Source organism: Crinia signifera, chromosome 9 (genome assembly GCF_055691185.1).
Source record: "Crinia signifera chromosome 9, ASM5569118v1, whole genome shotgun sequence".
Lineage (NCBI taxonomy): Eukaryota > Metazoa > Chordata > Amphibia > Anura > Myobatrachidae > Crinia > Crinia signifera.
The window spans coordinates 25,920,314-25,936,091 of NC_139225.1; the positions used below are offsets into that span (position 1 = coordinate 25,920,314).

General features: G+C 47.4%; 1 protein-coding gene across 3 annotated transcripts in view; it reads left to right on the forward strand.

The window, feature by feature from the left end:
* Positions 1-15,778, forward strand: part of NOTCH1 (notch receptor 1) — a 101,102-nt gene that overhangs the window by 54,604 nt on the left and 30,720 nt on the right. For 2 of the 3 annotated variants that reach the window (XM_083158607.1, XM_083158606.1), the window contains exon 3: positions 6,438-6,504. In XM_083158607.1, coding sequence (XP_083014733.1) covers positions 6,438-6,504 — 67 coding nt within the window. Of the gene's footprint in view, positions 1-656; positions 1,191-6,437; positions 6,505-15,778 lie in introns of those variants that run through there. The other variant, XM_083158608.1, reaches the window with a different exon arrangement.

The window sequence follows — 15,778 nt, forward strand, 5'->3', positions numbered from 1 at the left end:
CTGCACTGGGGCAGGGACTGATGTGAATGTTCAAATATTCTCTGTAAAGCGCTGCGGAATCTGTGCGCGCTATATAAGAAACTGTTAATAAATAGGTAGAGCAGGGCAGTGTTGTGCCCTAGAATCATAGAGTTTAAAAGCTCCTTGGCCTTGCACCCAGCGCTGGGCGGCCACTCTGGTCATACGCACTCAGTACAGCTCTGCCTACGACTAGATACCCAGACGGTTACCATGCTGGGACTTGTAGTCCGCAAGAGTTGGAAAATTTGCAAAATCTTGGACCCTGGGGCCACCTCTGTGTAAACAGGGACAGTTATTTCAGCAGCCACCAGGTCACCTGTCCCCAGCCCACCCCCTTCCCCTCACACACTTTACAGGGAGCCTGCAGACTTTATCCCAGGCCCCTTCCCCCCCCCCTTTTTTTTTCTGAAGACAAAAGCCACCAAGATGCCCAGAAGGAACAGCAGCAGCAGCAGTCAGCCAGCCACCCCACTGCCTTCCACACTCCCATTCACATGCTAATGAGGCATCAGATCCCTCCGCCCGCAACAGCAAAAAAAAAAAACTTTTCACTACAGCCTTGAAGTTTGAGGAGAAGTAGTCCCCTCCCCCAGCGGGCGGAAGTAGACGTTTGCAGCACACAGACACCAAGCCAGCTGCCTCTCAGTCTCAGCATTTCCCTGCAGTGTCACGGAGGAGAGTGCTGGGGACCGTGGCGTGGGGCTGCTTGTAGAGAGACACCTGCGGCGGAGGGATCTCCCTGGCTGGATACATTGTAGCAGAGACTCCCGGGCTGCTTGATACTTTGTCTTACTGGCTGGGGGATCCAATATAGCTGAGTTCTACTGGCTGGAAGATCCACTGTAGCAGAGATTCCCTTGGCTGATCCACTGTAGCAGAGACCCCCTGGCTGATCCACTGTAGCAGAGAGACCCCCTTGGCTGGAGGAAACATTGTAGCAGAGTCCCCCTTGGCTGGAGGATACATTGTATCAGGGACCACCCCTGGCTGGTTTGCTTCTCCCTGAGCTTGGGACGGATTTACCCCTGGATCTGGTACCTCCTGCCCGCTGCTGGGACCGGGCACCCAGAGGATATATGGGACTATAGAGCAGCTGTCCCCATATCCCGGAGGAATGTATCGGATAGGAGTCCTCCTGCTGCTCTGGTCACTGACTGTCCAGACACAAGGTAGGAAGCTGCTCCCATCCGTGTAACGGCCACTTGCCAGAAGAGCTTGCACTCTATGCTTTGCGTTCTCATGCCAGGCTGCACGTGTGTGTGACCTGAGGCAGGTGATGGTGTACTATAATTTATAATGTTACCCGATGGGTGCTCAGGGGCTCTGGAGTGAGAAGAATTTGAAACCTGAAGTTTGTGTCCCACAGAGCTTGCACTCTAAAGTGGCAGAGTGGGCTTTCCGGGCGTTTGGGGCAGTGGGGGGTGCTCGGTATTACTTTATTGGAGGGTGATGCTGGGACTCTGTGCAGTTCCACCACCCTATGAGGTGGGTGCTCTATAATGCCCACCTTTGGTTTCTTAGCCCAGTACGGTGCCCAGGGTTAGAGCTGCATTGGGTGCTGGGCACCAGTGGGGCAGCCCTGGCATTTGCTGACACTCGCCCCCCGTCTGTGCTCTCCATGGTCTGTAACGTAGTGCAATGCCAACAGATGTCTTGGGTGGCTGGGCATGCTGAGACTTGTAGTTTTAACATTTCTGCATCCTGTGATTGCCTTGTGCTCCAGAGTGTGCAGGTGCCCTGGGATTGGCATGGGACCAGCTTTCTGGTGTAATCTGGGCTTTCGATGGCCAGCGTGATCTTAGCTCGCTGCTGTCACTGTCTCTGCACCATCACTGAGGTTTCCTGTGCTGTCTCCTTTTGCTTTCTGTCCCTGTCAGTGTCTGGTGGTCATCTGTGCTGCAGACTGCCGACCGATCCCGCTCAGCCAGTCTCCAGTAGTTGCAAAAAAAGTCGTGGGCGATCAAATCGGGTGCTTATCGTCCGATTACAATCTGATGTATGGAATGACAAAAAAACATTCGTAAAGAAGTCTGCAGCTAAGATCGCTCATTTTTCCCTGTACATGAATAACGTATGTAGACACATTAATCATAAACTACAATAAAACAGCGCCCCCAGTGGTGGGGCCGGGGTAATACTAGGACACAGCGTGTGCCTCGCTTTGTTATTTGGTTCCAAGATTGTAACAGGACATTAAGTAAAGGAAGAATAGATGTAACGGACGTCATTAGTATTATTACAATTAATAATAATGATATATATTTGTATTATTTTGTTGCGCCGCTAGCTGGGAGAAATTCCAGCATTTGCTCACACCCTAATAGGGTGTTATGGCAGGTGACTCAGCTACTGTATGATTTATTGTGTGCATTGAGGAGATTTTTTTTTTTTTTACCTTGTTGCATTACTTTGGCAGAAAGCATGTTTTCTAGCATGCACCTGCCAGTGTGCCCCCCCACACACACACACAATCTCATCTCACACCATATTATCAGTATATTGATCAGCACAGACAGGAGTTGCTCTAAGCTTCTATCCCCGGCCTACCACCTCTGCTGGGAGCTGGCTGTATGTCTCCACTGCTGGCTCCCTTCCCTAAATTGCAGGCTCTTTCAAATGAAATGACAAACTTCCTTTCCTATTTATTCTTATTAGTAGTTTGCAAATGGCTCCATAATTTTTTTTATTTTTTTTTAAGAAACTTGTCCGGAATCAAGGGGTTAACACCCCCCCCCCCCCACCCCAATACAGCGTTCCAACTTTGCACAATTATGCTGATATACTAGATTTAAATAAATCTGTAATGATGATAAATTAGTAACTTCTGTAAAAGTGTATTGCACCCCATCCCCCCCCCTTTTTTTGGAGTACAAAAATATATTCTTAGCATGGGAGTGTTTATCCTAATACTACGGGTAGTGTCATTTATATTTGATATACTGGCATAGTAGGCTGAGACTTGTAGTTCCACAATAGCCATCAGTCTGCAGGTAGACTTCTCCCAAGTTTTTTGGAGGGACCTGGGCAGCCTTTAGAGGGTTAAATCGCCGCTCAATCTTTGATGCCCCCCTCCCCAGGCAGCAGACACTGGCCGCAGTGTGTTCTCATAGCAAGGGTTTATTACAGACCCAGCTTCAGGCTGCATGTATTAAGTGACAAGGGAGGGAGACAGGGATTCCTGCCCTGTGCGGAACAATAGTATAAGAGGTGTGTTTAACGCTTTACAATGGTGAGCTCTGATTTCTCCCTTTGTTGCCAGTTGATAATAGGCCCTGCTCTGCAGCTGTTGTGTTTTCCCATGGGCAGCCGTGAGGGGGGGGGGGGGTTGTTTGTGCACTGCTGCCCCCCTCACCTCACCCTTATGAATACTAATGTAGTGAGATGACTCCTAAGAGGGACCTTGTCTTCTGTCTTTGCTTTGCTTACAGTTTCCTCTTACCGGCGGTGGGGAAGGGGGTAGAGGCAAACTCTTTATCTTTAAACTTCCTATATGTGGCATTATCAGCTGAAGAAAGAGCCCAGGGTCACCAGATGTGACAGTTCTGTGGTACCGCAACGGGCACGGCTCTAGGCCCCAAAGTTAACTTTTCAAATATAGGGGCTGATGTATTAAGCCTGATGAAGAGATAAAGTGGATGGTGATAACACACCAGACAATCAACTCCTAGCTCATTTTTAAAACCGCTGGTTGGCTGGTGAGTTAGCACCTTCCACTTTTTCTCTTCACCGGGCTTAATACATCTGTCCCATTGCTAGAGATTTGTTTTTCTGATGGTTACACTGTTGCATTGCTTTGGCTGTCAGATGTTGTAGTTGGCCAGGCAGGCTGGAACTTATAGTGCCACCGATTGGATATGCCTGGTGATGCTGGGTGGTGTGTGTGTGTGTGAGACCACGCTGCTTTGCCCAACATGCACGGCTTCTAGTGTCATAGCAAAAAAAGCTGCAGGTGCTGTTTCTGAAGTCTGCCGTCTTCTAAACTCGCCCCCTTGGTCAGGAAGTGACACACACATGAGAAGTGTTTTGAGGAGTTTATTACTGTCATCCTATTTACATGGGTCAACATTAGGAAAAAAAAAACTCTATTATCTCTCACTTTACACATATGGGAGGATGGAGCCCCTGTTATCTGGTGGCGTTCTATGCAACTGCCTGGGAGTCATGCAGCCATGCCTACACAGTCATTTACCTGCCCTGTACGGGTTGGATACACCGTGTATTTCTGCCTGCAGGTGAATGTTATCTCTGCATTCCAGTACTACCTCATCAGCCCATAAATGTCAGATATTCTGACATTTAACTATGTGCGCGCCAGAAGGAAAGATAATATTACAGGCTTTTAGGCCTTTTTGCCCTGCGGTCATCAGTCCATCATGTGTTAGGCCCCTGGTGATTCTGCGTTCAGTCCTCTCTGTCCGCCAAACCTCTTACTTGGCAGCTTCTCGTTAATTAAAATATTAGGTAAAAGGAAATTGTAAATTGTATTTTGGTCTATAAACAGATCAGAAATATTAGATTGCAAAGACTACATTTATATTCCCACATAACCCCCACTCAGCTGTGAAGGCTGATTGCTCCTTTAAGAACATCTGAATATCTGCACTGCTGATGGGCAGGTTGTGCTTTTGGAGAAATGGGAAAAAGGCTTCGAGGCTTAGCATGTGGGCAGCTGTCTAGAACCCCACAATTCTAGGGCCTCCGAGCAGGGGCAAATGTGGACATACAATCAGAGCAGCATTCTCTACCTGCCTTCCAGCTGATTGGTGGGTGGTTGGAGCTATCTACCAATCGGAGTGCAGCATTTGCCAGCTGCCTTCCAGACAGCAGCCAGACAGTGACGGTCTGCAAGCATGCTGATTGGTGGATGGCTGAAGTTATCCACTAGAGTGCCAACTGCTGTTTAGCTATATGGAAGCATATGAAGAGAGGGTGGAGTACCCCAGGGAGGGGCATGTTATGAGTTTTTATGTCCAGGGGCCCCAGTGCATTGCTTTGCCTGTTGCCTACAATGCTGTTAAGATGAGTGTCTGGTCAGCAGGTCAATAATGTTTAGGTCGACAGTGAGTAGGTCCAGCTACACTAGGCACTGTGCCCGATGCATGGCAAGTGGACGAGGCACAGTTTTACGGTGTCCATGTACATCTAAAGGTCCCCACACACTAGAAAGATCTGCGATCATAAGACGTGAGCATAAATTAGCCTTCAAATCTTTTGCCTGTCCTGGACAAAAGATTTCAGGCAAGCGCACATCTTTACCAAAGAGTTTTCTTAAGATCCCGTATGCGTTCCTATGGATCTTTTGTTAAATCTTCTGATCTTTCATGCAGCACGTAAGATCAGAAGATTTAGCAAAAGATCCACGGGAGCGCGCATCGGACCAAAATCGGCAGATTTTCGACCAATAATCGGTACACATCGGACGATATATTGTCCTGTTTATCGGAAATCGGCCAAAAAACCATTCTAGTGTGTGGGCACCTTTACCATAGACCTGAAGAAATTCATGTTGACCTAGAGTATGTCCAACATTGTTGGCTGTCGACTATTAGTGATTGACCTATTGTAAAGCGCAACGGAATCTGCTGCGCTATATAAGAAACTGTAAATAAATAAATAATTGACCTAATATTTGTCAACCTAGACACCATTGTCAACCTATCCCATAAGAATTAAGATGGCCCTGCTTCCATGCTAGGCTCCTGCTAGCCACCGTATTGGTCTGATTACTATTGATAGATGGGTAGAGATGTATCGTTCATATAGTGTCCATTATAGCACCCGCCATCTTTGAAAACCCATGCAGTTCCTCTTCCCTGCCTGGGGTGTCGCAGGTCTGGTTTGCATATCAGTGCTGATATACAGACCACACTGTGCTAGAAACACTACAGCAGACGGCAACACCCCAGGCAGGGAAGAGGAACTGCATGGGTTTTCAAAGATGGTTGGTTCTAGAATGAACACTTTTCATACATGTGGCCTCCATTGTCCACAGAGCTAAGCATCTTGCCCATTAGGGCAGTACGGATTGGTTTAATGGTTACTGCCTTACAGCCCTGAGGTCATGGGTTCAATTCCCACCATGGCCCGAACACTGCAGAGTTTGTATATTCTCCCTGTGCTTGCGTGGGTTTCCTCCGGGTACTCCGGTTTTCTCCCACAATCCAAAAATATACTGGTAGGTCAATTGGCTCCTAACAAAATTAATCCTAGAATGTCTGTGTGTGTATATGTGGTAGGAAATATAGATGGTCAGCTCCACTGGGAGCTTACGCTAATAAATAAAATAAATCTTGTGCCTTGTTTAATTCTGCAGGTCAGGTTCCGATGCATAGACTGTCTGTAATCCTAGTATAATGTTCTTGTAACTGTGTTCCCAATGCAAGTCGGTAACTCTTCTCCTCGCTCTTTCTCTCCAGGTTTACGGTGTACGCAGCAAACATGCTTAAACAACGGCAAATGTGACCCCAGCGGGACAGAATGCAGGTAAGTGTCACCGAGGGTATCGCGCTTTCCAGAACGGTAAAGTGAAGACATTGCTAGTAGCAACCAACCTGCTTCAAACTGTCATTCCATAGACGGTCACTAAAACAGATCCTGGGTCCACAGCAGTCTTGGAAATGCTGGAGAAATACCTCTAGTGGGGTCGTACCTACCTGAGGAACACCAACCGGTGCTTATTAAAAGTCCCCGGCGAGACTCAGGAGCAGCCTCTGTGACTTTCTATTACACAATAGGGTGTCATTGAGGGCTCATCCACACTCAGCCATATAAAGGGTTTGCAATCTTTTGTGAGCCCATAATGAATACAGCCCCCAACCCCCTCTAAACCATTTTTTTCTCCCCCCTCCTCAAGCCACACGGACGCTTGACGACGCTGTAAATCTTGTTTTCATTCATTGACAGAACGACAGCTGGGGTTCAATCGAAATTTAGCCTCCATTGTTCCTGGAGGCAGGTTACCCCTGTGTTCCTGATCATGGGGGTTTCCCAGAATGCAGCATTTAATTTATTCATGGTGGGAGTTTTTATTTTTTTTTCTATTAGTTTTTGTCTCCTTTGACAGCAAGGGTTAATAGTAAAACCTGAGTGCTTTTAAGACCTTCTTTTATTTTTGCAAATCTTGGTTGTAAAGATCACTTTGTGCAAGTCTGAATACCCTGAATGTGTTTGTAGCCTGGCATTTTGGCGGGTCTGAACAGTGACAGAGTTGAAAGAAGGGGGGGGGGGGGGGAGCAGGGGAAGGGGGATCGAGCAGCTGTACCCAAATGAGCTGGGTCTGGCCTGCCCCATTCTGATTACTTTGTTGTGCCTTTGACTGTAACTTGGCACTAGCAGCTAGATAAGCCAGGCAGGGGGGTGCCAAGCTGCCAAACACCAGTGCTAAATGAGCATGGGGCCTGTAATCTGCGGCCAGGTGGCTGCGCTGTCCCGGGGGGCTTCTAAGGGACGCTGCTGTTGCAGCTTTAATGCTCCCCCTGTGTCCTGCTAACCAGCCTAGTAATTTTAAGCCCGATCAACCCCACTTAAATGATTTTCCCAGAGGTATACCTGGAAAATGTCCAAACTGATCACTCTGTCGCTTAATTGGAACCTGGTGGCTTTAACTGCACCAATTAAATAAGCTTATCACCTAGTGATGTGAGGTGTATTATGAATGGGATAATAAGGGACCAGTCCTCCGTGAATCATTAAGGACTACTTCTGACTGAGGTTATGCCCTGTATCTGAGGCTGCGGATCTCTCCCCACTCGCACTTTTTTGGCGTCTCCGTCGGCGCAGATAAGTGGCACAACTGATAGTGTGGCATATCCTGACCCAGGCTGGGATGAAATGTGCCAGGCTGGCCCGGAGCCGCGTCTCGATTTCACCCGTCACTTAGCGGCCTACCTACAAAGGGTTCTTTATGTTGCCCCAAGATCCATTTGGAAAGTCAAGTGTAATAAACCCGGTACGCGAGAAAGGTGATCCCTGCTTTTCTGTGCCCAGAGGGAGCGCTGAGGGACAGCTTGCAGAAATCAGCAACTGCCGGCTTTACTATGGACAAGGATGTAACTACCATAGGTGCAAGGGCTGCAGCTGCTAAGGGGCCCAGAGCTGAAGGGGGCCCATCATTACTGTCTAATTAATATCTTTTACATATTTTTATCACCATCAGTGGCTAAATAGGAGGCCCTTACAAACTTTTGCTATGGGGCCAGTATGAATATTTAGTTACGCCCCTGACTGTGGAGATTGGGTTTGTGTAACTAGTAACAAATGGTCCCAGTTGTACGTCGCTACGGAATATGTTGGCACTATGTAAATAAATGTTAATAAACCATGTGGGACAGTTGCTTTTTTTTACATCACAAATTCACCTGAGCCTCTGGGGCTGCAACTCGTAAGTTTTATACGGACTGTGCAGACCAGGGGGTAGGCAATTATCTGGTAGTCCAGCTGCTGTGGAACTACATATCCCAGCATGCCCAGCCACAATTTGCTGAAACAAAACTGTGGCAGGAAATGCTGGGATGTGTAGTTCCAAAGCAGCTGGACTGCCAGACGGTGCCTACCCCTGGATCAAAAGGCCTGAAAGAGGAGAGGCTACCTCAGCCTTTGTCTGTCCATCTGCCATTCCTTCAGGCAACACTTATCTACAGAGACGGACCCTCCCCTCTACGCACTGCGGCTTCACACCGCTGCTATACAGCAGTGGTTCTCAAACTCGGTCCTCAGGACCCCACACAGTTCATGTTTTCCGGGTCACCTGGCAGGTGTGCTCATTACTCCCTGACACATTTTAAAACCTCCACAGGTGGAGCTAATTATTTCACTTGATTCTGTGAGGAAACCTGCAAAACATGCGCTGTGTGGGGTCCTGACCGACTTTAAGAACCTGTGCCCCAATAGAATGTGTATCTTTCTCCTGGCCCCCATTCAGTCCAGACCTCTAGCACGGCATGTTTTCCAGATCTCCTAATTGGTGCACATTTTATCCTCAAATGGAGAGTTTTATTGCCTCTGTGACACTGAGGAGATCTGGAAAACATGCACTGCTATAGTTCATTGAGTATTGGAGTCTACCCTTATATATAACCATATGGACTAGAGCACTTGTGTAGGGTGGTGTCCCTCTTAATGCTATCTCTGGGTTTCCCGGCTGTGTACCTGTAAATAATTATCTCTATATTGCCACTGCTATGAATGGCTGTGACTCTCTCCAGTCTGAGCGCTCAGGGAAGCGTTGCACTGCCTGACTGCCATTCCTCAGGTTAAATGGTGTGTTACATAGTCAAGGCCCCCCCCCCCCCTTATTTCCCATCTCCAGAGGTAACGTTCATAAAAAGGTGGGACATTCACAGCCGTCAGGTTGTTAATGGCTTGTTCAGTGACTTTAACATGCAAATAAGCCCCAAGGCTGTCCGCAGCGTGTAAAGGAAACGCTGGTCGTCTCCGTGTGAGGCACGTAATTTAAAAGGTCTTGCACATTAAAAAACGGTAGCGTGGAAGTTAATGGCGCAAGTTATTGGCAGATTTTGTCCAACAGGTGTTAAGAGGGATGTGAATGTAAAACAAGGCATCCATTTTGTTTTGGAGTATGGGTTCTAGATCGGGGGGAGTGGTAACAAATGCTTATTTGATACATTTTCTGGTAACAGGACACAGGTTTAGATCTTTATCATGTAAGGCTGATAAAGTTTGGGCTCTGCTGATGAGGATTCTGGGTAATGGTGTACAAATGAGATGCTCTCCAAGGCTTAGCTTATAGACCCCCTTGGTGCCTTTTATAAGGCAGAGGTTGGGGTGTGTGGGACTGTGATCATCATATGGACAGTTGATGAGGTAAAATAAATATATAATTAGTGGTTCAGCACTGGTGCTTTGGTGGAATGAGCATTTTGAATCATCACCTAGGTAAATCTAGAATGCCGCCTCCATGGCAACGGCTTCTCTTACCATGGCAAATATGGGTGTCTTACAGCCGGCCCTCATACCACATACAGCTCAATTAGAGGGGGGAGAGGACATGGTTCTCCCTTCACTACACACTGATCAGCGATGGGTGACTTCGCTCCAGCAGTCAGGAGAGTTTGTAATACCGGTTTCCCACAGTATCTCACAAGCCATATAATACAATGTAAGCACAGGAAAGCTGGACAAAGAGCCGTATATAGGACTATGGTGCCTCCAATGCATCTTGGTTTTGTACATTACACATAATCACTGCAGCCAGACAGAATTCTCTATCTGCCTCTCAGCCTGCAGCCAGACAGCGCGTGCCTGTCGGCATGCTGATTGGTGGATAGCTGGATCTATCCACCAATCAGTGTGCAGCAATCTCTACCTGCTCCCAGCCCACAGTCATACAGGCTGTCAGCATGCTGATTGGTGGGTGGATGAAGGTTTCCACCAATCAGAGTGCTGACAGACAGTCGCTGTATGCAAGCATGTGGAGAAATGGCTGGTGATGGTGCAGTGGCATAGATGGGACTGGCTTAGGAAATAGGCTGCTGTCGGCATGGATCTGTGATGGTCAGAGGAGGCTGGGATCATCCCAGATCAGGCTACAGATAGAAGTTAGACGAGACCCCTGGTTCTAAAGATTATTTCTTGTCCAGTGATTCCTGAACATGCTGTAACCAGAACTTCCCCTACCAAAGGGGTTAATGGCCGAGGCTTGTAAAGCCCAGCCATAACTCTTTCTTCATGGCTGCTGGGTCTCCCAGGATCCTAGCGAGGAATGTGATCTAATAATTTAGGTAATTCCCATCTATTGTCTGTGACCATCCCATCCAGACTCCTAATGTTGACGTAGCCCCGGGACCCACATTCTGAATACCTAGTGCTTCATCAGTCATACCAACCATTGGGGGCATGGACTATGAGGAAAGTTCCACAGAGGAGAGTAGAGTCGGGACTGTGGTCTTCCAAGTCTCGCTTTTATGTTCATACATCTATTAGAGGGTGCAGATGCTACAGTTCCCCTAACCTTCTTTTGGAGGAGGAGGTTGAGTCCTAGTTTGGCTATAGTGGAGAACATGCTACCATGGATCAGATGACCCCGGATGTGTCGCATAATATACAAGGGCACCTCTGCTACTTGTTCATTGTATAGTGTCAATTAATCTGTTGGGTCATCAGGTTGCATTCCTTGATAAGCCTTATGTCAAACTTGGTGGGATCTGCCCATCTGCTGCTGACCCAACACCATTGATGAGAATCACCCAGGTTCCACTCTTTTATAGGGAAATTCCTTTTGTCGGAATACTCATTAGATGTAATGTTCAGTCTCGGGGGGGTTGTGTCACTTCTGCTGCTCAAAGGTTAATTAACCCGATCGTCTTACCCAGGTTTCCTGTGTAATGACTACTTAATAACGGGCTGCAAATTCCTGGAACAGATGCTAAATACCACATTAGACTCCCATCCAGGTGAAGGTTCTGTGTAACCTTATCTGCCGCCTCCTGTTCATCGCCCCTCGCAGCCAGGGGGCAGGACGGCAGAAGGCTCAGCGGGTTAAACAGATTATTTGTGGCTTTTTGGAAGCAGGTGTGTTATTTTGTAGTCTCCAGTCACATCTGCAAAGAGCATCCCCAGCCCTCTCAGTTGGCAGAGAGGTGTGTGGTCGGACCTAAATTCTATTTATTATGACCATGTTATTGTATGGGCTGCGCAGCTCGTTGGATCTGATTGGGGCCCCTGATGGCTTTATAGGCCCCAAACTGCCAATGCCCTTCTCTTGGGGAAATGGTCGCTAGGTCGACCCCTAAAGTTAGACAGGGCTTAGGTCAACATGGTCGGAAGGTCAACACAAGCAAAGGTCAACGATTGGAAGGTCAACAGTCAAAAGGTCAACATGGGTTATTGAAGTTTATTTGAGCCAACTTGTGCCGATAACATCCACTAGGCCCGAAGCATGGTGAGCGCAGCGGTACACTGATACGGTGTCCACAGGACAAAAAAACAGTGAAAAACTCATGTTGACCTTTTGATTGTTGACCTTAGCCATGTCGACCTATTTCATGGGCCATCCTTCATAAAGTTAACCCTATGACCCATACCACTTCTCTCACCCTGCCGCCAGTCATAACGTCCCTTGCTTGTGAGTTCCATCGTGCTAAATGCTTGAAACCTCACTAAACTCCTGCGAAAGAGGTCTCGCAGCCTGGGTGCCGACGCCTGGTCCTGCTGGGCACTTGGCACCTGGAGATGCTTAGAGCTGTTCTAAGCATTCCTGTCCTCCATGATTTATCTTGGAGGCAGGAGGGGCTAATTAAGGCACTGACCCCTTTACGTTTAATGCTACTTTCCCACAGTTACTCTTGTTTCTAATGTAACTAGAAAAAGGAAATGGGTAAAATAGAAAGTTAAAGGCTCTTTAGAGGATTAAGGTTTTACCTATTAAATTTCAGCATAGCGGCCACGGTGCGGAGCGCCCCAGGGCACATGTATGTAATGTACATTCTGCAAACATGTGCCATAGTCCGGATGCAAAAGCTTCCCATCGTATGTTCTGTGCAAGTCTGTCTGTGTGATATAAGATGCAGGATTTGGGCACTTACAGATGTAGCCACTCATCATAGCCACGCCAATTGCCACGTGCAATCCTATCGCCATGAACGTGCATCTAATTCGCTCCTGCAGCTCATACAATAGCATTGATCGGCAATTTTGCAGCATGGCGATTTCACGCCGTGGGTGCAAAGTTGGCGTCCCAAACAGGAACGAGCTGTGGTGATGAGCGCGGCTGCATCTGTATGTGACAGAGGTAACTGATTTTGTTGTCAAGGAAGTAGATGCATCACTGAGGCACAAGGGAATTCGCTAAAATGGGAGTTCTATTTCACATGGTATGTTGCTATGGGCAACCAATCAGATACTATCTATTATGTTCTAGAACAGGGATGAAGAACCTTCGGTCCTCCAGCTGTTGTTGAACTACACATCCCAACATGATCTGCTACAGTTTTGCTATTTGACCATGCTAAAACTGTTGCAGGGCATTCTGGGATGTGTAGTTCAACAACAGCTGGAGGGCCAAAGGTTCCCCATCCCTTTTCTAAAAGGTGCTAAATAAATAAGTAGATGGCTGCTTCCATGATGCAAAGACTGAGAAGGTTTTAGTTGCACGACTCTTAAAATTGGAAATGATAAGTTTCTGGAACAAACAGTGGCCTCTTTGTTGCAATACCTATGTGGAGAGTACAAAGGTAAATTGCACAAATGTAGCCCAGACGGCATTTGTGTTTCACAGGGGTTTTGTATGTTTTAAAGTTTTCTGCTTTCACTCCGGGTGTCATTGTCCGCTGTCTAGAATAAGGCAGATGGCTGTAGACAATGGGCGAGAATGCAGTGAGCTCCGAAATGGGGCCGGGATCAGAGGTCTTCGGGGAAACATCTGCCATTTTGAGATCCTCGATCTGGGCCACGTTTCTGAAGGGGCTGATCCTCCTGTTCAGAAGGGGAAATACTATTGGCTTGTGTGTTTTTTTTTTTTTTCAATTAAACTTCAAGTGCCATAACTTGAAGTTTTAATTAATCGGTCATTTATATTGTATCCTAGAAAATGATTGACAGACAGAATCTGATTGGTTGCTATGGGCAACCTCACCTCTTTCAGTAAATATAACCCATAAATGATTAGGAGATGGCATTTATATAACACAGGCCTGCTGTAATCCATAGCAGTCATTTGGGTATTACATTCCATACAAGCACGTGGCACCCAAGAGCTGACATTCTTCTCTGTGCCTGTGACCTCGGTACTTCTTAGTCGGAGTGAAAGAATTTTGCGATCGCCAGCGATGGGTTCTCTGCAGGGCTAGCAGGCACATGCCAGCGTCCCTGCCTGTGTATTTAGCACCTCTGTGACACATTAGGTGAGGCGTCTCCAGATTTCACAGCAGCCTGTGTCGGGCTGGAGCGCAGCTGAGGTAATCCATATTTGCAGCCAGGTTTAATTTTCAAAGCAGTCGACAGGCCGGAGAACTGTAATGTTGGGGCCGACTAAGAACCCGTTTGCTTCTCCTCAGCTGTCCTTCAGTGTAAAGAGCTAGAGGCGGCAGTCGTTGGTACCAGTGGATGGCATCCGGAACCTGCCCCGCCTCATTACACAGTCAATATCTGTTGACCCCTTTGATCAGCTGATAGGCCCAGGGCGGGAGGGGCGGGTGCAGTCGTATAAAACGTGACCTACTCTATAGTATCCGAATGCTCTGTTGTAGTAACTGGATTACTTCTTCCATAACCAGACTGCCAGGGACAGGCGGCACATTTTTTACAGGTGCGTTGTGCCAGCTAGCAGAATAGTTCCAGCGATCTCCTTGCTGTGGGGTTTTTCTCTGCTTCGTGCGATGGTCTCAATGTGATGCTTTGCCCTATTATCCCTATCAGGGCCCAGGAAGTCAGCTTTAAGGGCACGGCGTCCTCTATATTTAGGCGGTTCCTGTTTATTTCTTCTATCCGGCCCCAATTCTGATGCACTCTAAACAACATCAACGGGCTGGAACCGCCACCAACAAAACCTGACTTTGTTCTTTGTTTGATTTTAAGATTGAAACAATTTATTTGTTACTGCAGAGAATTATAGCGCCACAAAGATTTCTACGCTACGAGGCTTCTTTCCTTCATGAGACTTGTCATGTGCTTCTGTATAAATAGCTTAAGGGGGAATGCATTATCTGCTGCACCCAGAATCCTCCATGTTTGCAGAGCTTTGTACACTTGATTTTCAAACCAGCCCTTTGTGTCATTGTTGCAGCCTGTACTGTGCTAGCCTGACATTCCACTTGATGTGTCAGGGCACCTGTCAGTTACCCTTAATCACCTTTTACAGGCGTTCTTTAGACATAATGGTGACTTTTTTTTTTTTTTTTTTTCTTCCTTTTTCCCAAGGCCCTTTATTTATGTAATGTTGGAATTTCTATACTTACCTGAGGCGCGGCCGGCTGTGCTTCTAAAAATAGTGCGACCCTTGCTTCGCCTTTTATCATAAGCCGGTCCCTCCAGTTAAGGCCTACTCAAAAGTAAACCTCTTTTTAACAATGGTCCTCAAAATCCCTATCCGTTACTGTTCTGCTGAGTATTTACCATCACCTCCCAACAGATGCAGCCATTTTGTTGACTGGCACCTCATACATGTGGATGTGACTTATACCCTTCCTTCAGAGGTCCACGATCGTACAGCTCAACATGTGTGCCTCAGCAGAGCATAAGCAACTGGATAGGTTTTAATCTAGAACGTCCTTTGGTATTGCTTGTCATTGTTTCCCTTTTTTTAGGCCGTTTATGCGGTTTGCAGAACTGACCTCGGAAGAGGTCACACCAAGTGGAAGGCACACCATGAACCACGCTCTCTTGCAGATGCGTGCAAGTAATTAAACTCTGCCCGTCACCTCCTGTCTTTTGCCCCAACCCATACCTCCCAACATGACCCCTGCCAGGTGGGACACAATGCTCTGCTCCTGGACTTCCCTCTTAATGTGATGGTAATCATACATTAACAGGAAAGACCAGGAGCAGAGTATTCTGTCCCTCCTGGCAGGGGTCATGTTGGGAGGTATGGGTTGGGGCAAAAGACAGGAGGTGACGGGCAGAGTTTAATTACTTGCACGCATCTGCAAGAGAGCGTGGTTCATGGTGTGCCTTCCACTTGAACTCTCACTTCAGATGCCAACCGAGGTACCTCAACTGGCACTCTTGTGACCTGAGGAGGGCATAAAGGCTCCCTCTCATGACACTGGCAGGACTGTGCAACCCGGCCTAGTGCGTTTTCTGA